This window comes from Centropristis striata, chromosome 10, assembly GCF_030273125.1.
Source record: "Centropristis striata isolate RG_2023a ecotype Rhode Island chromosome 10, C.striata_1.0, whole genome shotgun sequence".
NCBI lineage: Eukaryota > Metazoa > Chordata > Actinopteri > Perciformes > Serranidae > Centropristis > Centropristis striata.
This window is the reverse complement of record NC_081526.1, coordinates 32546997-32571956: the sequence shown is the minus strand read 5'-3', so window position 1 is coordinate 32571956 and position 24960 is coordinate 32546997. Positions and strand designations below refer to the sequence as shown.

Genomic DNA, 24960 nt, shown 5'->3' with positions numbered 1-24960 from the left:
CAACACAACACAACACAACACAACACAACACAACACAACTCAACTCAACTCAACTCAACACAACACAACACAACACAACCCAACCCAACCCAACCCAACACAACTCAACTCAACTCAACTCAACTCAACTCAACTCAACTCAACTCAACTCAACTCAACTCAACTCAACTCAACTCAACACAACACAACACAACACAACACAACACAACACAACCCAACACAACACAACACAACACAACACAACCCAACATAACATAACATGAAGTTATGGTTTTTTTTTTTTTTTTTTTACACTGTTTCTCTATACAAGGCCAATATAGCAAAATAGTTTCTTGTACCTGACAAGTTTCGGCTACCTTGCCTCTGTAGCCTTCATCAGAGGTGTCACGTGATGTTGGTGTACAAGAAACTATTTTGCTATATTGGCCTGTATAGAGAAACAGTGTAAAGAAGTATATGAGTAGGCCTAATGAACCTCTTCAAGATATGAGGTTATGGTGTTGCAGGTATTGATCTCGCTTTCTGTTTCTCTTTGTCTTTTCTCTAACAGGCTCCCAGCAGTGACCTCCCTCTCAAACATGTAGACACCATGGTGAGTTTTAAACCATCTCTTTGCTTATATAGCTGAACTGAACGAGCAGATTAATCTGCGTCAATGTCACTGGTGGACAGATTGTGTATTTGATTTGGGAGAGGTATTAGTTATGAGTGCATAGAGGCATTCCAGCTGGCATAAATGAGACTTTTACAGCAAATACACCTTAAAAACAGCTGAAACTTTTTTTTATTTAAGTGCTTTAGAACAACTCCAGGTGTATACTTGATACATTAGAGTATACAGATGATCATTTTATTAGCCTTTTTGAAGTTTTGATGTCCACAGGAATGCTCTTTGTTTAGTTTGAACTGGCCTTGTAATAGTACAAATCTAATTTGCTGACCAACTCGTGGAGTCCAAAAAAAACCCACACATCCAATGTTCAACACAAAGGCCCTGTTCAATTAACAGCGTTAAAGGCACATTATGCAGGATTTGTTGTTGTTTCTTCTCACCCAGAAAGTGAAAACAGACTCAACATGTACTCTCAATCTGGAATGAGCTTTGTCTGTTTTGCATTTTTGTTTCGCTTAATTTGCATTTTTCTGCGATGAGTGGACTATTTTTCGTAGTTTTGTGCCCAAAGATGAGGCCCAGAAACAGCAAAATGAAAAGAAAGGAGAAAATCCAGGCAGAGGGCGAGGTCTCTGTAGATACAGACCAGTAGTGGAATGTAACTAAGTACATTGACTCAAGTACTGCACTTAAGTACAATTTTGAGGTAGTTGTATTTTACTTGAGTATTTCCACATTTGTAACTTTAAACTTCTACTCCACTACATTTTGAGGCAAATATTGGACTTTTTACTCCACGACATGTAGCTGGAAGCTTTAGTTACTTTTTCAGGTCGAGATAAATATATAAATAAAGACATGAAATGTTCCATTCTGTGTGTAATGGATCTAAATAGTGTGTTATTTCCACTTTTTTAATTGAATTATTGACATAAATTAACTTTTCTATGATATTCTAATTTATTGAGACGCACCTGTATATTAAGTAGATAAAATGAATCCTACCTTGAGGAAATGAAAACACTGTTGACATAAATGCATCAATACAATAATCCAATAATATATTTTGAATATATAAAACAATCTGAGTGGGTCCATTATGCATAACAAGTACTTTTACTTTTGATACTTCAATTACATTTTGATGCTGATACTTTTGTACGTTTACTTCAGTAAGTTTGAATGCAGGACTTTTACTTGTAGTGGAGTAATTCCACAGTGTGGTATTAGTACTTTTACTGAAGTAAAGGATCTAAATACTTCTTCCACCACTGACCAATACCACCAGACGCTTCTAGTGGGTCATACGTGATGATTAGGAGGGATTAGTTTTATGTCTTTGTTGTTTTATTTTTTAGGAAAATCCTATACATTGAACATTCATCTTGGTGGTCTGATCAAGTGGCCACTTGTGACACATACATACATTTTCACCATCACCTAAGACACATGTTACTGCCAGGAGACAAACTGGGCTGGAGTACCTGTTTTTGTACTAAATGATGATCAGCTCATCAAATTGTCTTACTGGGACTCAAATCCTGTTAAAACAAGATGATGAGGGATTTCTGTGCTGGGAATGAAGCCAGGCTGCTGGTCTGTTTCTATTAGATCTTTTTCCTTTGGCCTTGATGTTTTCAAAGACACATCAGACACAGAGGGCACCACACTGTGTAATTAGCTCCTGCTTTGTGAGCAAGAGGATTTGTCAGTGCATAGCGTGATGCAAACTTTTCTATTTGTGCCTCTTCAGTGCACACACACACACGCGCACGCACGCACGCACGCACACACACACACACACACACACACACACAGACACACACACAGGAAGGTTAAGGGTCAAGATCCACAACAGAGTGCAAAGGGTTCATTAACGGACTCACAAGGTTTTTAAGGCCCCGTTTACACAAGGACAACGACAAAATATTTGATCAGAAGTGCCTTTCGTTTAGACGGTGACGGCGTTTTTGGGGCTTAAAAACGCAAAAATCTGAAACCACCTTCCAATGTGGAAAAGTTAAATACGCTCCGCCGTAGCGTGTCCGTCTACACTGCCAAGACACAAAACTCTGCTCAGATCTGCTCACGTCACGTATGTGTTTACGTCACATACATGCTCCAGTACAGGAAAATAAACATGGCGGTGTTGTGTGATAGTTTATCACAGCGCCACCTAGCCGCCTGGCATGCATACCCAATTGAATTCCACACACTTTTGCGTCACCGTATGCACGCAGATTTCCTCCTGAAAACGCTCGTCTAAACGCGGAATAAAAAGTGAAGACGCAACGCCACTTTTGCACCTTCTGTTCAGACCGTCATCATGTAAACGTAGCCTGAAACTCTGAAATAAATGTCAGACAGACACTTTGAACCTGAATTTCTCAAAAAGATACAAAATCGCTAGAATATACAGTATATACAACATATATCATCACTACTGCTTTGGGTTTTCACCACTAATGTATTGGATTTCAGCCCAGGCACCCCAGGGACTGATGGGTAATCAGACACACTTGACTAATTCTATGATGTCACCCTGAAGCCTTCATATGCTCCTTTCAGAAACACTGACGGGTCTATATTGAAATAGTTATCATCGCTTCAGGGTGACGACTCTCCTCCCCGTTCGGTCAATACACACAGAAATGAGAGCGTACATGTTTGCCTTGGACTCACTGGGCTCGCTATGACACAACTTCCTGTTAGTTGTATTTTGTCTGGGAAAGGAAGGATCAAGTAACCGATTATAGAGTTACCACCCAAAGCCATGTGCCCACTTTCTCCACAAGGACCAAAATAAACACACATGCACCAGTGTGCCTTAGTGTGTGTGTGTGTGTGAGAGAGAGACTGCTTTTATTGGCATTCCCTGTGTTATTCTTCAGTTTTCTCATACAGTGTAGTACAGAAGAGCCATAGCGTCTCTGCTTGCATCATGCAGGAGCTTCATGTCAGACAGTGTTTTGCTCGGCTCAGGAGTTTTTTCCCTCTCAGGTCATAATTTGGTGTAAAACACACAGTCATTATGAGTGCGTGATTGAATGAGTTTGTGTTTGTGTGATCTCGTCTGTACAGTATGCATGTGTTGGAGTGTGTGTGCATGAGTGCGAGTGCAGCTGCTGCTGTCTGGTCATGGGCATTTGCTGTGTGGTTGCACTGTGACGTCTGGGACTTCTTCGCCTCGGAGCATCGAGAGGATTCGTCTTATGACTACATGAGCTTCTCTCGCTTCACCGGATCGCTTTCTACCTCGGTTGGTCTGGTGTTCTTCTGCTTCTTTGGCTTGCTGACTCCTTTTATTAATTTTTTTTTTACTCATTAAACAGTAAAAGTTAAGTTCAGGTACCAATTTGCCCAGTTTCGTTGATTTTCGTCATCTTGTATTTGTGAGAAAATTAGGAATATATAGGTTTGGATAGTAACATAATAATATCCTGTGAAACGTGATCGCCCATAAATTTGGAATACATTTTTTTGTACTTGTTTCCATTAAATAATTGTGACAATGTGATTTATTCTTGACAGATTAAGGGGATATTTTCTCAAAACTTTATGAATCAATCTCTTCCACACATATCACAATGAAAATTAAACCACATTAACAGGAGGATTGTGTCTGAAAACAAAGTTATTCAAACTTTATGGGCAACTGTATACTTACATTATATACTTAAAGGTGTAACATGTAATATGATATGATACCAGTCTCACTCTATCTTCAAAACTCTTTAAAACAGGGTATCTGCAGAGCCTTAAAAAGTCTTAAAATGTCTAAAATCCAATGATTTGAATTTAAGGCCTTAAAATGTCTAAAATTCTCTTAAAAATGTCTTAAATACAATTTTGAAAGTTCTTGAAATGCAGTTTTGTTTAAAACGAATGCATAAACTTCAGTCTCAAAACGGAACTAAGTACCTTTTCCTTCATGCCTTTTGTATTTTTTTGCAGGTATGGATGTAAAAATGGGTCTTAAATTGTATTCATTATGGTCTTAAAAAAGTCTTAAAAAGTCTTAAAACATTTACACTTACATTTGACTTGTTGAAACCTGCTGAGACCCTATTAACAACTTAGCCTTCTACAGCATAGAACTTTTACTTGCATTTATTGACATTTATTGAAAAACACAATAAATATTTTAGATAGACTGAAAAAATGAACATATTAATTTTGAAAGCATTAAAAAAAAATTAGTTGTGTACTTACATTATGACATGTTTCCAACATTTTAAAATCTAGAGAAATCTGTAATAAATAAATGTTTTAGGGCACATTTTTATGATAGACCTTTTAGATTTTGGTTGTTTTTAACTCTGCATTTTAACCATGAAGGATTTTAGTCATCAGAAATGTGGATCTAAAGTTATCAGAGATACAAACTGAGCAAACTCGGCAAGCTATTCAGTGTTTTGACCCGTTCAAATCACCTGATCTGCTGGTTTTGAAAAGTAGAACACCTCTGCGGATAATTAAACTCTCTGTAAATCCTCCTGGATGATAAACACTAAAAAAATCCTTTCAGGGATAAACTCCCATGATCCCATGCTACTACGTCACATTTTGTTATTGTTTATAGCCCCCTAGTGCCAGAAAATGACTCATTATGTGTTTAGACATACATAACATTATTAGACAAAACCAGCATTGATCTCAACTGTCTCATGAATAAGATTTTCCAGTTGAATACACACACACTGACAATAATATTACATTTGACCGGACGTGACTTAACCCACAGAATCAGCTGATTTGTGTGTAAAAACATGCATCGGATCCCACATGTTTGCCCACAGGGACAGAAAAGGGTTTCGTAGTCGCAATTTAGATCCGTACACAGATGAGAAAGATGGAGAGAGGGAGGAAAAAGTTGAATATGAGGGGGAGAGATAACGTGGTGGGAGGGGTGAGGGTGGCCGGCACACAGACGGAGAGGGAGAGGAGGAAGGGAGAAGACGGAGCGGACAGAAGACAGAGACCAGCAGCGGTGTGGAGGAGCATGCAGTGGCCCACTGCAGGCAGCTGCCCAAAATAGAGCCCTTGGTTTTTTGTTTTTTTCGCTTCCTCCTTCGCTGTGACAGAAAAGGGAGAGGTTTCACAGAGGAAACTTCACTAGCGGACAGAAAGCAGTGAGGGAGCTCTCCAGAGATGGAACGAGGAGGGTCTTTGAGAAAGCGGCTCTCCTCCTTGAGGGGGGCATGGCGATGGAGTACGGGCTACCTTTTCAGGAAGGTAGGACGCGGTGGAGGAACGTATGGATGGATGGTTGGATGGATTTAGTCAATACGGGTCCTGTAGCTTGTACTTCTTCTTCTTGTTCGCTCCTTCATCGCTTGTTTTTCCTTTGTTATAGAGCAGTTTTTGTCGTGTCCCTCGCAGACTTTACCAGCCCCCAACGTCTTTCGATCTCCCTCCCTCCCTCCCTCCCTCTCTACTTTGCTCCCCTGCTCTTTCTCAGATGCTTAATTTGAATGGCCTGCTTGTAAAGTCAACCTCCACAGATGGTTTTCATCTGGAAACAGGCCTGCTGGACCCCCCACTCCACTTCCCACACCTCCTCCTCCTCACCCGCTACCTCACCTCCCCCCTTCTTACACTTCTTCCCAACACAAGTTCTCAAAGAGAGTAACAGGTCTTAGGGTGCGGATTGTGTGATGTTCGAGAGCCAAATGTCTTGCAGCTATACTTAGAAAACGGATTCATGGATATTTATGGCTGTGAATAGTTTCTCCCAATTCAGAGAGTGATCACGATGTGATGATTTCAGCTTTTTCACTGTGACAGACATCAATGTGACCACAGAGAAAGTTATTGTGTTATTACTGACTGTAGCTTCACTGTGACACTTTTATTTACCCAGATGGTTGCACTTTGACATAAATATTGTGGCTCATAAAACGCTTTTCACACCAATTCAGACTAATTTGAAGGAAAAACTATGAATTAACTGCCATGTTTTCACTGCACAATATAAATCGCCTTAAAACCAGCTCCCAGTCTCTAATTAGGATGTTTTCTTGCATGCTAGTAGTAGTTGTGGCAATGTGTAAAGTGTGTTGACATCCAACTGACTGGACTCCTCAGACATATTTGACTTTCAATAACAAATCTGAGGATGTTCTGATCACCTCACAGTGGTCCATTTAAGACTACTTTGGGCTGTCGTTGACTTTCCCACAGCTGCACTCAGCACAAGCACTCTTAGCTCTCGTCATGGTCTGCGTCGCCTCTGAACCCTCTTCTGGGCCGTTGCTTGCTCATTCATCTCTGTCCTTCTCTGGCGACTCTGCACTTTATAGCCCCTGGCAACATACTGAAACGTTTAGGCCGAAGCACATACAGAAAATGGGGGATTTGCTTTGTGTCGCCTCAGTCGGGCCACAGGCTCATGAGTGTACTTTGGATGTAAGATGGAGCAAGTTGTTTAAATGAAGCGGACTTGCAAGGACATTGTCAAACAGTGTATGATTTCATTTGTTTTTGTGTTTGTATCAGGGAATTTATGAGTATTCATTCAATCCCTCCGAGAACTTGAACATCAATTCAACCAACATGAGTGATATATGGGAGGTCTTGCCCTTTTAGAAATCAATGGGATTATTCCTGGGAAATAAAAAGTATTTGTTCAGGGTTATGAAACAAAACTACTTGGTCAGGTTTAGGAGCCAAAACTGTTTGGTTAGGATTAGGCGCCAAAAGTTCTTGGTCAGTTTTAGGAAACAAAACCACTTGGTCAGTTTTAGGAGTCAAAACTACTTGGTTGGGCTTAGGAAATAAAAACTACTTGGTCAGGTTTGGGGAAAGATGGTTAGAATTGGAAAAATGCATTCCTGACTGGAAGAATTAACTTAATTTCCCTCAAGTTGGAACATCAACTCGTAAAGTCTGTAAACACTTTGCTACAGATTTCATGGCTCACCAGGTCCATTTCCTTTGAGCTATGTTGTCAAACACTGGATGCTTAAATGCTCCGTGAATTCAGATACAACAACTTTTCTTGTTGTTTCAAAATTATAACACAAAGCCAAAGAACATGTCTGAAGAAATGTTTACCACCTCGGGAAAATGGACCATCAAAAGGAGCATTTGAATGCACCATTGGCCTTGGTGGATTTTTTCTGCTCTGTAAATTAAAAAACGAAATAGTTGCATATTTTTCTAACCATTTTTTTGGAGAAACACAGCATCTCTAGGCCCACTTACATGATTGACTCCACACAAATATGCTGGATGTTGTCTCCATCAGTTCTAAATGTGAACACTGACAGACAGTGGGGCGTTCAGGGAACAGCACAGGCTGAAACTCATCCAGGGAGATGAGCGCTGCTCTTGACACTGATGCTCAGCCAGCCAGTCTGATCTAATGGATGATGATGGATAAAACCCCCTCCTGTGTACATGTGACCCAAACACCACAGGGGAGTGAACGAGTCCACATGACCTTTGACCCTCTCCTTGAGCTGGTTTCAGGGGGAGGCAAGGCAGACGGAGCCAAACAGTCAATCACCTTCAGCCACACTTCCTCTGCAAGGGCCTCTCTGCTTTGTGAGTGTGCCATGTGACGCCATCCTCACACGGTACTGCACAGTATCATATATGAGACCCATCACAAGGTGCACTTTGTGTATAGTGGGTAAAATGTGAAGCAATAATAAGACTTTGTTTCCATATGTGTTCATTTTAAAGCGTAAATACAATTATGCTACTGCATTCAAGTGCCTTTTAGACTGTTTTACTTCACAGCAAAGGAGCAAGTTGGTTCATTTTAACCTTACTGGAACTATGGCGACTGACTGGACTAAACTATATGGAAGTCTTGATGTAACCAAAAACCAACAAAGTACTGTTTGCATTATGATGTTTTGTGTTTATTCACATTACTTGTGCAAGAGTCACCAGTGTAGATACCAACAACATGACTGAAATAACCACTATCACTTCCTTGAACCTGTCGTGGAAGTCCCAAATATGTCTGAAAACCAAACACCATCATTTCTGGGTTCATACCATCATCCAGAGGAGCTCACAGCTTGGTGAATTTCACCACCTGCTTTTGGATGACTACCCCAACTACATTGGTATAACCCAAAATAAATAGGTTCAGCTGTGATTTAATTGCAATAAACAGATGAAAAGAATCCCAAAATAACTACAACACGATGGCCAAAAAGTTGGATTTCACGCTTTGTCCGGTCTGTCTGCAAGAGGGCAAGAAAAGCTTTTTAAAAAGCTTGTTTTCTTAATGGAGTATGTGTTTGTTTAGGACATTGCTATGCAGGACAATTTCAATAAAGATAGGCTTTCATGACACAAATTTCTTGCTCAACTTGTAAAATTTCAATAATTTCAATAATAGCATGAAAAGCAAATGGTGCAAATTTCACATCAACTGGTGCAAAATCTCTTTGTTACTTTGCATTGACTTTGTATGTAATCGGGTCCTTCAAAAACTCTTTGTGTTTGGAAATTCTGGGAAGCAAAATGATTGATTCTGAGATGGCTGTTTAGGTGGACAAATAGTATATTCTGGTATCTTATACGTATATATGTATATATTTCAAAGCACTATTGAAAGTATCAAAGGTATATGCATAGGCCTATAATTCAATTCTATTGTTTTTCTCTGTGTTTTGCAGGGCTCGACAAAATCTTCAAAGAGCATGGAGTCACGGCGCAGACCGTCGAGGTAGGAACTCTTCCCTTCTTATTGAACTTTCCCATAAAAGGCCTCATTCATGGGCTGCATTTGCGGAATTATTTTATCTCCCATTCCTCCATAAGATAAAAAGATAATGAAAGAGGAAATAAATCACATTCAGCTTGACTTATGGAGCATTTGAAATGAAAAGTTTCAGTGTAATATGATATTTTGCTGATTTGACTGGGGGAATTAGTGAAGCAACATGCCCTGCCATTGACCCGGACCTCACACTGTTTGGTTGGACACAAAGATATTTGGTGTCGGCCCCGCTCACCTCGGTCCTCAGGGAGTCGCAGATGTTGTCAGTTGTGTGATTAATGTGTAAAACTTGACACCACAACAGTTCCTGCTGGAGTGCTGCTCTAAGCTTGAGTGACAGTTTGATTCCTTCACAGCAAGTGAGAGAGTTGATACAGAGTTATGAAAACAGTTCACCATCTGATACCATTAACAGCACATGCAGAGTATTTAATTACAGTCGTTTCCCTTTTTCCTATAAAGGGAAAATCAAAGGCTTTTCAAAAGCACAGTCACATGATGGTTTTCTCTGGCAGAATGAAGGTATTCAATCCAGACAGGCTTATTTACATTCTGATAAAGACACAGAGTTTCTATCTGTATGCAGGGTTGTGCTGCACAATGCTACACAGCTGATACAGTGATAAAACACCCTCATCCATCACACAAAAATGTGATTTACGTTGAAGATTAATTAAAATATAAACAAACTGCAGAGACCCTTTTCACCTTCTTTTTTTCTTTTCTTTTCTAAAGATCTACTTTGTTACTTTTGGTCGTACACGTATACACCACAGTTAACAAGGCCATTCAATCCCAAACATCACCTACTGTCAACAAGCTCAGAGACATTGTGTTTGATAGCTGGGTAAAATAAAAAATTTGATAAAATACGTAAATACCTACCTTGTGAAATGTAGCGTGGGTCATTCTTACAATATAATTTTCTTTGAAATTCATGTGCACATTTAGGAACATTGCAAGAGCAATCAGGTTTCCTGCTTGTACAGTGGAAGAGCTACTCTACCACTCACAGGTTTCTACATCTCATCTTTGAAATACATTTTTTAAGTTTTAATAGGCACTTTGAGTTAAAAGATTACATTTTGACACAGCCACGTATCAGTGAAGCAAATGTAGTTAAAGCTGATTCTTTTCATATTAATAGTACAACTGGGGCTACGCAGTGGTGTAGTGGTTACCACTCTTGCCTCACAACGAGAGGGTTCTCTCCGGGTTCTCCAGCTTCCTCCAGCTAAATTCCAGAACGCGGCGGCGCGCCTGGTCTACAACCAGCCAAAAAGGTCACATGTCACACCGCTGCTCATTGAGCTCCACTGGCTACCTGTTGCAGCCCGCATCAGATTCAAATCTCTAATGCTGGCCTACAAAGTTGTCTCCGGTACTGCTCCTACCTACCTGAACGCCCTGATTCAGACATATGCTACCTCACGACCGTTTGCACTCTTCCAATGAACGACGCCTGGCTCTGCCCCCCGTTGGTCCAAGGCAATCCAGACTCTTTGCATTTCTTGTTACCAGCTCCAACCAGAGCAGGGGCGTCCCTCTCTACCTTTAAAAAACTCCTGAAGACCCAGCTCTTCAGAGAGCATCTTCTCTCCTAGCACCACACGATAATTCTACTCCTTAAAGAATTGTCACTAGCACTTATTGATGCACTAATAGCTCTTATTGCACTATGATTGTTTGCTTTTACTCTTCCTGTAAGTCGCTTTGGATAAAAGCATCTGCTAAATGACTAAATGTAAATGTAAATGTAAATTGCCCGTAGGGGTAAATGAGAGCATGAATGGTTCCCCAATGTCTGCTGGGATTGGCTCCAGTCCTCCGTGACCCGAGTTTGGATAATCGGTTAAGGATAATGGATGGATGGTACAACTCAAGTTGATACAGCATTCTTGAGACTAACCAGTGGAGGTTAGAGAGAGTAGAGTCTGCGATAATATTATATATGTACAGCTATGATCAAACTATACTGCTATTAAAATGTCAGATTATGAGACAATGGGGCCCTGGTCTCAGACAACATCTCCTACTGACTTGATATTTGATGCTTTCTGTTGTTGCTTTGAGTCTCATTGTGATCTCGTCCTTGCAGCCTTTAGCATCTCTTTGTAGCTCTTGTGGTCCCTTTGAGTCTCTTCCTGCTTCGTACATGTGTCTTTGAGTTACTTTTGGCAGGTAAAGGTCAGGGGGCCCCTGGGCCTGAACCCGTTAGGTCCCGTCAGTAATCAATCAATGGCCAGGCCTATTATTTCAATAAAATCTATAGTGTTTGTTGAGACAGATGTTTAAAAGGTCTCAAGGTTTTTTCTCACGGAGCAAGCTGTGGACACAACAATGACAACCTTAAGAGGTTTTTATGGCAAAAACCTTAGTAATAAAAGCTCATTCCTGGTCCAGTATTTACTATTTTTAGCTCTATTTTTGTTCTCAACCATCACTACAGTAGCTCTTAGCTGCAGTCAGCTAGTTGCTAACTTTTCTGTATCCCATTTTGCGCAGGGCAGGAAGTTTTTAGCTCTACTGCTGCCGGAAATAAGGTTGATTTTAGGGGCCCGAAGAAAACGAAACAACGAGCTTGAAATGCCAAAAAAGCTCTGAGAGTTCTGAAGGTTGGGTGATAATCCTCTACAGTTTGTGAAAAACGCCACACATAGTCATGTATTCCATTTTAATACAATACAATCCCAAATGAATAACATATGGAGTTTGTGCAATAGGAATACTTCTTATGTTATGTTGATAACTGCACTGATAAAGACGATCAATTCGATCCAGTACTAAGTTTCATTTAGACCGTTCATTGACCCGGAGATCGTGAGAAAGTGCAGGTATTCTCTGTGAGGAAGTGTGGGATCACTATTTCAGATAGAAGAGACAGAAGTCCTGGTCGTTCCCTGTTGTTATTAAGAATTATGTGGCGGGATGTTTTACGACCTCATGTCTCAGGTTCCCTGATAAAACATTCCCACTTCACACTTGGTGTTTGTCCAAATGCACCAATGAGATCACCGCAGCGCTGAAATTGAGCGTGTGGAGATAATGCGTCATTCTTTAAACGCAATGTGCAGAAAAAGAGCAAATCGCTTCATCTCTTCAGCTGATGAGAAGCAGGCTGGCTCTGGGCCGGTCAACGCATGCTGGTGGACCTGGACCGGGACCAAACCACAGGTCTATATTGGCCCCGACTGCTCCCGGAGGCCAAAGACATGCAGATGCAGAGACAGAGACGCTAAGAAAGATAGAAAGGAGGACAGAAAGATAGAGAGAGATGCGGGTAAAGTTCAGGACTTCAGAAAACATCACTGTGGATGTTTGTTGCGACATTTGAGAGGGAACATGTGTGACTTATCAGTTTCTCCTCTTTCTATAGTGATGAATAATTTCCAGTAAGCAGCTTTTGAGTGGCTCCAGATGTTCAGTACAGTAGAGGACAGGTTACAGTTCCTGTATAGCAAACCTAAAGAGCTCTTCTGTCCCAGACGTATGAGCAATTTCCTCAGGGGCCACTCACAGCTGACAAATGTGGGAAATATGCTGCAGTCTGGGCCCCGAGGGTCCAGACGCCTCTGCCTGAACCTCTTCATCTCACCGCTTCTGTTCTCTGTAGACATTTCGCTCTTAAGGAGATCAGCTCCAGCACTTAACGGAAAACCCCCAGAAATGAAAAATCTGCCAGTTTTCATAGCTCCAATAAACATTTCCCCTTGGCGATATTTCCGAAGTAAATCAAGAAGATAATACGATAAGTGTTGGGCTTTTTGAACTCTTAATTAAATGAATTGGCATCAGAGCATTAGATTATGCTGCACGAGCTGTTTGGAGACATTTTACAAATACTTTGGTGAGAAGGCTGAGACTCGTGGTGCCTTCATGGACTCTTTGGATGGTCCAGTTTCAATGTTGGCCTCCAATGAGCTTGATACAACATGGACAGTAAAATAAAAAAAAGTTTTTAAACACAATTATATCATGTCACTATCTACATTCCCTAAAACCAATTAATATTTCATGTCATCAAGGTTAACACTAATAAATAATTTCTAACTCAGTCACTCCACATGGACAATAACTAACTCTCATAACCCTAATACTAGTGGTGAAGGAAAGTATTCAGATCCCTTACGTAAGTAAAAGTACTAATATTACAGTGTGAGATTACTCCACCACAAGTAAAAGTCCTGCATTTAAAACTTACTGAGGTAAAAGCACAAAAGTACCACCATCAAAATGTACTTAAAGTATCAAAAGTAAAAGTACTCGTTATGCAGAATGGACCCACAGATTGTTTTATATATTATAAATAAATTATTACATTATTTGTATTGATGCTTTTATGTAGGCAGCATTGTAATGTTATCAATGTAGGGCTCATTTTAACTACTTACTATACTGTTATGTAGTTTAATTCATAAACATGCGTAATCACTTTAAATGTATCATGTTTTATGTTAAATCTCGACCTGAAAAGTAACTAAAGCTGTAACATGTTGTGGAGTACAATTATAAAGTTACATAAAATGGAAATACTCAAATAAAGTACAAGTACCTCAAAAATGCAGTACATGTACAGTACTTAAGTAAATGTACTTAGTCACATTCTACCACTGCCTAATACATTTCAAAGAATTACAAAAAAAGAATATGTGCAATACATGAATAAATAAACCATTTATTACCATCAGCCCAACATTTACTTTTGTCTGCCATGTTTTTACGTTATATGGCTTCACCTTAATTCATGTACCAAAATTTTCCAAGTTGTTGACTTGAGGAGGAATAATTTTTTCCAATTATTCTGGCACAACATGAATGCAGCGTAAATGAATGATCAATAAAGGAATTTCAGCCTTGGGTGAATGGATAAAAAGTTAATGACATTTTTAGGTGGACACTTCCTTTACATTTTCTTTCTCATATATTTTCACCCAGACCTCTTTCATTTCCTCCAACATTCTTTTTTCACCAACTCTGTTTCTTCTGTTAGATGCACACCTTCTGTAATTCTTGGTATGCTGTGAAATGTTCATAATGTGGCGTGTTTAATCAATTCCTCCTCGCTTTGTTTCCACTCTCAGACAGCCTAAGTCTTACAACACAACATGTTTTTCATACAGACTGATTTCTTTAGGCCAATAAATCCCTTTGGGATTAAGTGATGTCACTGGATATGATATTCATGTGGTGTGTTGCCTTTTCTATATTAGGATATTTGCTTGCAGTAGTCTTGAACAACAGTGTTGTGTTGTGTGTTTTAACTGAATCTGAAATATAATTTGCTGCATTGATACAGATAAAGTGAGAAGCCAAATTTAAAGCTTTGGATAAGAAATTATGCAGGTTAAAGTACATACTAACCTGAAACTCAGTCATTATATAAAGCATCATGTAAAACTTTGAAAGAAGTTACTGTGTTTGTAGTAAGTCAGTCATTAAACATTTTTACTTAAAGATTTGGGGAACATACTTGGGATGATTTTAAGACATATATATTCCAATATTCCATGTTGTTAAAATTGGGATTACCATGTTTTTTTTATTTATTATAAACCAGGTCTAGGTGCTATATAAATACTGTGAAAACATAAAAATACTCAATCCATGTAGAAATACACACAGCCAGTATTCAGCAACTGTGCCTTTAAACAAGCAGCCAGGACTACTGCTACTATGCTGCGTTACAGTCATTCCCCGGCTGCAATGATAGTGCAGAGTCACCAATAGCCCAGAGGTGCATTCAATCTGTAAAGTTTTAATGTTTTTATGCACGTTTCCGCAGAAAAGGATCCTCAAAACCTGTTTCAAACTGCAGCAAAACCCTGCACACTGTTCTCAAAGTATTGAAAAACATCATGTGATTTTATTTTCCAACCTAATGTCTCTAAAAAAAACAAATTTCAGTTTAAAAATGACATCCCAGCTTTGGAGACGTCGTTGCAGTTGTCTTGTATCAATCACGCTCTTAAAGAGACAGGCACTTAAACAGAGTTTCAGAAGAGAAATAATGTGTATGTAAACATACAACTTCTTGTGTGCATGTTTCGTGTGCATCATAGGCCCACTTTAAAATCACTTGTTGTCCACTTTTAAACAACACTAATGACTAAAGTGCAGTCAGCTTGTTGCCTGAATCACAAACTGTGACTGCTACAGAGAGGAGCATCCATCACTTTTAACTGAGCCCAGGGGAAACTTCCAAATTAAAGTAAACATTAACACACCAGTCTGAGGCTGTTTGGCTCTTTAGTCCTGCGTGCACTGTGGTTAAAGTGGTCAGCTGCTCTGATAAACATGCATATAAATCACATGTGCTGCATTACTTCTGGGTATTATATTCTGAGCTATCTCCTGCACACCAGCAGTACACTTCAGTTTTGTTTATGCACAGTGGGAACATTGATATGCAGACCTGCAGTTAGATTCGTCACTGAAGATGACATGCCTCTGTGTTTCTCTGACAGGAGTGTGAGTCTGCTGCAGGCCCTGGAGGAGAGCTACGAGCTGGACCTGATCTACATCACAGAGAGAATCATCTCCGTCTCCTTCCCCAGCAGCGTGGAGGAGCAGAGCTACGCCACCAACCTGCGGGAGGTCGCCTCCATGCTGCGCTCCAAACACGGCCACAACTACCTGGTACAGCTCTCCTGTGTGCAGCTGGAGGATTCTGGCAGCAATTAACTGTCAAAATAAGTGTTTAGGCAGGAAATGAAGTCAGTAGTGATGCGTTCATATTATCTGTATTTCTTTACATCTATGTACTGGCCAGTGGCTGCAACCTGAGTCAAAACCCGAGCCTTTACTTATATATTACTCAAATTAAGCAATTTTTTGCTGTTATTTCACACTGTTAAAGAGTGCCTGTTATGCTTTTCCTTGTTTTCTGTGGTTAACATATGTAAAAGTCATTCTGGTGAGCAAAAACCTCAGATTTCTCTCTACGGTCTGAATACTTTCAGCTATTTTTTATTTTTATTTTTTCACATTTTCAACAAGCTGACGCCAGCTTGCGATGGATGTCTTTTTATGGTCATCTGCTCCAGGCATGTTGCAATGTTGTTAATTTTTCCCCAATTTCGGGTCACATTCCTGCTTGAACATGTCTGGCTGTGTTTTTAGTTTAGAAGCTTTTATTGCGGATTAATTTTTTTTATTTTTGATAAAAAGCTGCAATGACAGCTGTTACATTTTTTGTCAAGACAGTTTTTGTCTCTTTGTAGTTAAATCAGAAAGGATGTTTGATGTTTGTTAGTACTAACCTCTCATTGCTATAGCAACCTAGCAAAGCCAAAAGATAAGATGTGCATGATCAATTAGAATGGTCCTAAATCCTAATAAATTAACATGTTTTCTTTTATTTCTTCCTCAGCTCTTCAACCTCAGTGAGAAGCGTTATGACATCACCCAACTCAATCCAAAGGTAAATCTGACACTTCCTCTCCTCTCCTCTCCTCTCCTCTCCTCTCCTCTCCTCTCCTCTCCTCTCCTCTGTATTACATGTGACTGACCAACCTGGTCTCACAGGAATCCGTGAAATAGCCACGGATTCGCTTAACTCAAAATCCGTGAAACTGACACGGATTTCGCTACAATGCAAGTTAATATTTTTTCCTATTGGTTTGTTCCAAGTCACGTGACTTTTAAGGTCCCGGTGGTCAGAACAAAAAACATGGCGGACAGTTCTCTCATTTTTAGTGAAAAAATCAATATTTTGACTTAGTTTCTGCATAAAAATGGATTTTGATCACATTTCTAGTGAGAAATATATGTTTTATTTTCTAAATATTCACTCAGTGAATGTACATAATCACTTTGTATGTTGGAATAGCCACGGGATATGACTGTCATTAACTTGCATTGTAGCGAAATCCGTGTCAGTTTCACGGAAATTTGAGTGATTCCGTGGCTATTCCACAGATTTTGAGTTAAGCAAATCCGTGGCTATTTCACGGATTCCTGTGAGACCATGTTGGACTGACGGCCCCTCTTCTCTCCCAGGTGTTGGACTTTGGCTGGCCTGACCACCACGCTCCAGCTCTGGACAAAATCTGCAGCATCTGTAAGGCCATGGACACCTGGCTGAGCGCAGACAGCCACAACGTGGTGGTGATCCACAACAAGGTGAGCCTCAGAGACGAGAGGGTGCTGCTGTGATAATGGTATCTGTAGACAGCAGAGGGTGCTCTCAGGCTCCTGTCAGGACCCCCACACCCTGAGGCTGCAGCTGTTTTTGTGTTGTTTTTGTGCTCGGGGTGGAGTGTTTGCATCACAGTGTATGTTTGGCTTGGATAGTTCTGGAAAACACAAATTAGAGAGGTGAGGCTCGCCACTCATCATGGCTCCTTAGGTTTATTTACCCTTTTACTTGTAACAATACCATAAAAACGGGATTGACCAATGCTTTCCTGTTGTTGCCTAAACTTGCTTGCATCACATTATACTCTTGTGGCAAACCACACTCCCCAATATGCCGACACAGGCCGTAAAAAAACTGTATCCAATTGCAACTACTAGACCGAGGTCCCGAATGTAAGAGCTAATCATTTTCACGTTAACCCCACTCTGGTCCTGATTGTGTTTTGCAACATCAGAACGGGATCCGTGGCTCATTCCAGCGTGTTCCCACAGGAAGGTTACAAACAAGTCGGCTGCCATAACAACGGGAGTTATTTTACTGCGGGTTGAGTAATGCTGGTCATGAGTGTGGGACTGGAAGTTGTGGTGGTCACTAAGGCAGCAGGCAGTGTTGGGTTTACTCATATCAACGAATCATTCCCACTGGGCTCCATGCTGTTTAAGCAGCGCCATATTTTTAATGTGTGATTCAAATGTGCTCTATACTCTCCATATGCTTGCACTTTGACTCAGTAGAAAACCCATTAAATACCCAGCCACATATACATAACAAGCATTGTCACATATAGAAGTACATTTTCATGATTGAAGTTGATTTTAAAGAAGTACTCCAACAATTTCACAGTCAGCTGACAAGACTTGAGGGGAACTTTTTAGTCTTCTGTGGTTCTGAGGGAGGTCTCTAAATAACCCTGATGATGTCATCTTGAAGACTGAATAGAGTTTGAGAGATGTGGGCATCTATAATCTACATGATGCATTTTGGGAAGTCTCTATAAAAAGATTTTTGCGTGTGAATACAGAATCTGGAGACGACAGGACAAGATTTGTCATTGAGTGTTCTGGTTTCTATTTGCAGTCTGAGTAGTACTGACCAATCATGTCTGAGCAGTCTTTGGTTGAATGCATGTAAACAATCAGTGTGGAGAGCGGAGGCAGAATGCATTGGTTTAAATGCATTTCATAAAGATTAGCTGGGATGTCGTCTGGATATAACACCTAAAAAAAGTATAAAAAAAGTTGTTAATCAGACTGTAAACAATGAACAGTAGAGGAAGTCTTGCTACCACCGCCAAGAGCCAAGATATATTGGCTGTTGCCCCCAAAGGCTAAATAATTTTCAGACTGATAGCAGATCTGGGATTGCATTAAGGGAAATGTCGGATCCTGTATTATCGGCTTTTGACATCTACAAGGCACCAAAAGTCCCAACTTTATGGTAGTCCAGTACCATAGGCCCTCGAAGCCCACTGCTCCTAAACATGGTGTGTTTACTGGTGTGTAAAAAAGGATGGGTTACATGCAGAGTTTGAAATTCCCCGTTGTGGGACTAATAAGGGACTCTTTACCTTAACTGAGCCTAAAAATTTTAGCAAAAGGTCCTAAGAGTGATTTAGACAGAAACTCAAGTTAGGACAGGTGTTTGAGCCTGTTGCTTGACAAGGCAAATTATTTATAAAAATATGTTATTGGATAATACAAAAAATAATCAAGAAACAAAGAAACAAAAATGCACTCTTGGTGATAATGAGCTTTAAATGGACAGTGAAACTGATTGGCCTAACAGAATTCAGTTCTAACTCTAACCCTAGTTACAGGGGCGGTACACCTCATCCCAGATATTAACCCTTATGCCCTCTTTGGGCATTTCCGTCCATTTTTGTCTTTTATTTTTTCATTTGTTGATCATTTTGGCTGTGTTAAGATTGAGGCATGACATTTTGCAGGAACTTTTCTTTTTAGTAACATTTTTGAAATCCAATGTATTTTACTCCTACATGTCTTTTATACTCTGTTGGTGCATTTACTACCCAAAACTCAAATCACCACCAAAGCCCCAGTTCCCTACTATTTATTATTTGGAAAAATAATTCATTTTTTTGTGTTCATAAGCGGGCGGCCCGGGTTCGAATCCGGCTCGGAGCCCTTTCCTGCATGTCTTCCCCTCTGTCTCCCCCTTTCACTCTCAATATCTCTCCTGTCAATAAAGCTACAAAATGCCCAAAAAATATCTTTAGAAAAAACATTTCAAATTTATAAACTTGCATATAAAGGGTTAACACGTTTGAAGTTGTTTAAGAGATATATGATGTATGTTGATTTAATAGCAGTTTCGGAACATTTTTGGCCAAAATGGTCACCAGAGGATAGTCAATTTGAGGAGGGAATAAGGGTTAATAGCACTAAACAACTATTTACCATGTAAAGATATAGTGGAGTTATGCCCTGACCAGAGAATGAAGTCATACTCCCTCTACACTGTGAGCTCTCTCCCCAGTGTTGCATATGTAATTAAGAATGCCAATATAACAATTTTATTGATGTCTTTTCAGGGCAACAGAGGCAGAACTGGAGTGGTGGTGGCAGCCTACATGCATTACAGCAACATATCTGCCAGGTAGGTCTATAATCCAACTACATATACCTGCAGAGGGGTTAGTTACAGCACACTTAGAATGAGAGGAAAGAAACAGACGGAAAAGGAAAAGAGGGAGTGAAAAGGAAATCTGTAATTTTCTGTAAATGGGAACATAGAAGAGAGAAAAACAAACAGAAGAGGAGGAGACATGAGAGGAGCAACTAGATAAACCAGCATTGTTCATCACAAGACTGAAGCCCACATTGGAAGAACAGACGGAGATGTGATGAACAGAAGAAGGAGGGGTGGAACATGAGACCGGGGAACAACACTTTTATTTGGAAAAGTCCAAGGAAAAATGTTTGATACAATAATCATGAGCAGAAAGCAACAAGTTAGCTGAACAGACACCGAATCACAAGACTCACATTATATGTGCCGACTGTTGTTTTTTAGATATGTTAAAACAGAATGGCTAACACACAGTCAGAAAAGCACAAGACGTAATGTTCCTGACAAATAAATTTGAAAGGAAGAATTAGATTTTTCTATTAACAATCTCACAAATCAATTTAAAGCTGCTGTGAAGTCACTTTGAAAGGCGCAAGAACATGAAAAGACTGTGACACCATCCACGTGTTATGTAAAATATTTCATTAAGATATTTTACTGTTTGCTACATGGAGGTTATATAGATTTTGCTGTCAGACCTAAACTGTTATCTGCTGGATCTTTAGATGAACACACTTAGCTCACATAACAGGAAATATTATAAATGTCTACAGTGAGATTTAAAATGCATCATATACTTCTGTTGATTAAATATCCACTAATCACTCGTATGGAGACAAAAACACAAATACCTTGTTTTTTCGTACAATAATGCGTGACTGATGATGTTTTTTCACTAAGCATTTTTACATTAAAATCTTTAAAAAGGCGCCTAGTGTTTCTGTCTCATTAAAAATACCAGCAATATAATTTATGAATATAAAAAGTTTTTCAGTTTGACACAAAATGTATCCTACTTTCTACATCACACTTTTTAAATAAGAAATGAGAACAGCTTTTTAGTGTCTCAACACCAGAGGTTGAATGTAACTAAGTACATTTACTCAAGTACTGTACTTAAGTATAATTTTGAGGTACTTGTAATTTACTTGAGTATTTCCATTTTATGTAACTTTTTTTTTTTTTTGTGATCAAATGTTTATTGGGATTTGACACACATACACGGCAAATCATAATAATAAATCAATGAAAACATGAAAATGAAATAAATATAACTGAAAATAACTCAACAAATAAATAATAAAAATACAAAAGGCAAGTAATTAAATACAGAGAATGTCAAACGCAAAAGGAAAATAGTGCCATTGATGTGCAACCTGGTTAGATCTATCAACTAGGTTAATGTCATCCACAATTTGCAGTACACAGTAAAACCCAAACAGGGAACATATACACATAAATACAGAACAGGACCAGAGGGGGGGGGGGCAGTTCACACCAAAATGCCTTTAAGAGCCTCGACTGTTTGAGCCCAGTACAATGTCACTTCCTCTTTTGCACCATGTACACGTGCTGTGGACAATTCCAGAAGCGCAACATCTATGAAGTTGAGCAGCCACTGACGCCGAGTTAGTATATGGGGCGGTTTCCACCTTGTTGCGATCATTTTTTTAGCTGCAGTTAGGCCAGCCAGAAACACGCGCTTTGGGGAATTCGTAAGTTTCAGTTGAGAGAGGTCATTTAAAATAAAAACAGCTGGGGACAGGGGAATAGAAAGGGATATAAGCGATGACAGTTCACTCTGCACCATTTTCCAAAAATTTGCAACCCCTGGGCATTCCCAAATCATGTGGAAAAAGGTGCCCACAGTGCCTATAGTACAAAATGTACAGTTTGGATTATCTTTTTTTTTCATACTGTAAAGTTTACGAGGAGTCATATAAGTTCTATGAATGAAATTTAGATGGATCTGTTGATGGTCAGGGTTTCTGGATGACTGTTTAACTGTATCCCAGACCCCATCCCAGTCGAAGTCGGGGTCAAGGTCAGGAATATCGGCCCGCCAAGATGTATCAACTGGCAGCGTGACGTAAGATTTTTCTAGGAAATAGCGATACAATTTAGATACAATTTTTCTAGATTCCCGGGCCTGATGCAAAAGTTTGATTAATGAATGATCCTCCAGAGGACCTTGCCAGGGTACACCATATGTTTTCATGACTGTTCTCAGCTGCAAGTAGAAATAAAAAGTGGAATGTTGCAAGTTAAAACGACCTGTAAGCTCTTCAAAAGAGTATAGGCCCCTGTTCCCAAAAATGTCACCAAGGGAGTGGATCCCCTTGTCATACCACTGGCGACACTGACCAAATTTAATTGGGGATTTACCAATCAACAAACGATCATTATAAAAAATAGGTGAATAAGGGTTCCAATTAGATGAAATACCACACACTTTTTCCGCTGCCCTCCAGACTGCTAATACGTGAGTCACAATGGGACCATTTTATGTAACTTTATACTTCTACTCCACTACATTTAGCTGACAGCTTTAGTTACTTTTCAGGTCGAGATTTAACATAAAAAAACATGATACATTGAAAGTGACTAGACTTTTTATTAAATTAAACCACATAACAGTATATTTAGTGGTTAAATGAGCCCTGACTTGAGAAAATAAACCACTGCTTACATCAATGCATCAATAATAATAATAATCTAATAATATATCCAGTACATATAAAACAATCTGAGTGGGTTCATTCTGCATAATGAGTACTTTTACTTTTGATACTTTAAGTACATTTTGATTCTGATACTTTTGTACTTTTACTTCAGTAAGTTTTGAATGCAGGACTTTTTCTTGTTTCTCACACTGTAGTATTAGTACTTTTACTTAAGCAAGGGATCTGAATATTTTTTTATCACCACTGCTCTACACATACATTACTCTGCACAGTGAAAACATATTTCTGAGTACGGGGGGACCTCAAGAAATGATCTCGGTTTCCATGATTGTGTTTTTGTTTATAGTGACTGGTTCATCTTATGTTATCAATCCTATGCCTGTTTTGTGTTTACACCTGTTTGACAACCAAGTTTTGCAAAATAATGCTTTCATTTGCATTCAGTAATTTTCTGTGGTGTACAGAACATGGCTGAAAAAAGCATACTGCACACACATACATTATATTCTATCCTGGCAATACGGTACATATACATTGCATGCAATGAAGTGGAAGTAAAAGTGCCTTAACAGTAAGCTAACCTCCTGTGTACCTCTTGTTTGTGCCTGCCTGCAGTGCTGACCAGGCTCTGGACAGGTTTGCCATGAAGCGCTTCTATGAAGACAAAGTGCTTCCTGTGGGCCAGCCGTCTCAGAAAAGGTCAGCCTTTCTCTCTCACTGGTTGTTTATAGTATTAGTTTAACCCTGGAGTGATCCATCTCACAAAGAAACCTTTATCTGTCTACAAACTAAAATCATTTAAAGCTGCAATAATTGATTTTAATGGCCACCCGGGGGCAGCAGAACAAGGTGAACACAAAGTTGATACTGTGTGTGTAACTTGTTAGCAAAAAGTGACAAACATCCAGTATTTACTCTCCTTTCCTCTGGTTTACTGGAGTTTACTGAGAATGTCTGCTGGCTGTAGCTGGAATCAGGGTTAGGACATATTTTATAACTTTCCATCTGCCCATCCTCAGCCCAACAACTGGTGATTTCAATATTGTAATTGTGCAGGTAGCATCAGCTGGGCGATGTGGTCGAGCAGGGAGGTTGAGCTCTCTTTTCCACAGGCTCCCTTTCCATATTCTAATACATTTTCACAATAAACTCACAAAATGTCAAGATTTTGGAAGTATACTTTAACCTATTTTCTAGGTCTGTACTAAGTAGCTTTGAAGCCTGATTCATTATGTTGAAATTAAAATTTTAAATCAACATTTGAATGCCACACAGCTTTTTTTCCCTATTAATTGTGTTTATACCCATTATTTATTAGGCCACACCAATGGTATTAGTATAATACTGTTTGTATAATTAGATTCCAGTGGTTTGAAAACCTCAATAAAAAATAATTACATTTGGTAACTTCTTCTATTTTCTATTTTAAAGTTTCTCTCTTTGTCCAAACAACCAAAACAGTCTTATCAGTCTCAACAGTTATTATCTCTCACTTATCCTTCAGAGGTGGACCATTAAATGAAGTCTAAATAAAATTGCAAAAATTGCAACCCCCAAAAACAACAACAACTGGCAATGTACTCATTAGTCAATTAATTGAGCCAATCACTTCTAGCCAATATATTCATCCAATCACTGAGCCTTAGCTGGAATCAGTGGAATCATACCCCTTTTCAACCAAGGCGGTTCCAGGCCGGTTTGGAGCCGGAGCCTAGTCTTGAACCAGTTCTTCGCTTTTCAACTGCCAAAGAACTCTCTCTGACAAAAACTGGTTCAGAGCGGCACCAACTCTCTGCTGGTCTTGAACCACAAACCAACACGTCAGGGGCTGGGGGCGTGGTTATTTGACCAGCAAGACCAACTAAAATGTGTATCTTTTTTATTTTTTTTATTTGTTTAACTGCGATGTGATTGATACCGGGCTTGTGTTAGCAAGTTAGCGTTAGCTTACAACAAAGTCTAACATTTACATCTTACGTTTAGCGTTAATAAAAAACTGAATCGGTGTCCATAGCGTTAAAGAGGAACAGAACAAATATGTTGTACATGTCGTGTTTAGATGCCAATATAGGCTCACAAAGCCAGGAGCAACATTTGTAGAGAGACGATGTAGTCTGTTGTTGTTGGTATTACAGTAGCAGAGAGCGGAGACGTATACAGATGTATACAGTGACTAATGGCTCTCAAACCCGTA

At 39.5% G+C, this 24960-nt stretch overlaps 1 protein-coding gene across 2 annotated transcripts in view; it reads left to right on the top strand.

Annotated features, from left to right (window-relative positions):
- tns1b (tensin 1b) overlaps window positions 1-24960 on the top strand; it is a 196481-nt gene that overhangs the window by 110656 nt on the left and 60865 nt on the right. For both annotated transcript variants that reach the window (XM_059342440.1, XM_059342441.1), the window contains 7 exons: window positions 551-592; window positions 9253-9302; window positions 15821-15992; window positions 16726-16776; window positions 17355-17477; window positions 20045-20109; window positions 23382-23465. In XM_059342440.1, the coding sequence (XP_059198423.1) occupies window positions 551-592; window positions 9253-9302; window positions 15821-15992; window positions 16726-16776; window positions 17355-17477; window positions 20045-20109; window positions 23382-23465 (587 nt within the window). The remainder of the gene's footprint in view (window positions 1-550; window positions 593-9252; window positions 9303-15820; window positions 15993-16725; window positions 16777-17354; window positions 17478-20044; window positions 20110-23381; window positions 23466-24960) is intronic.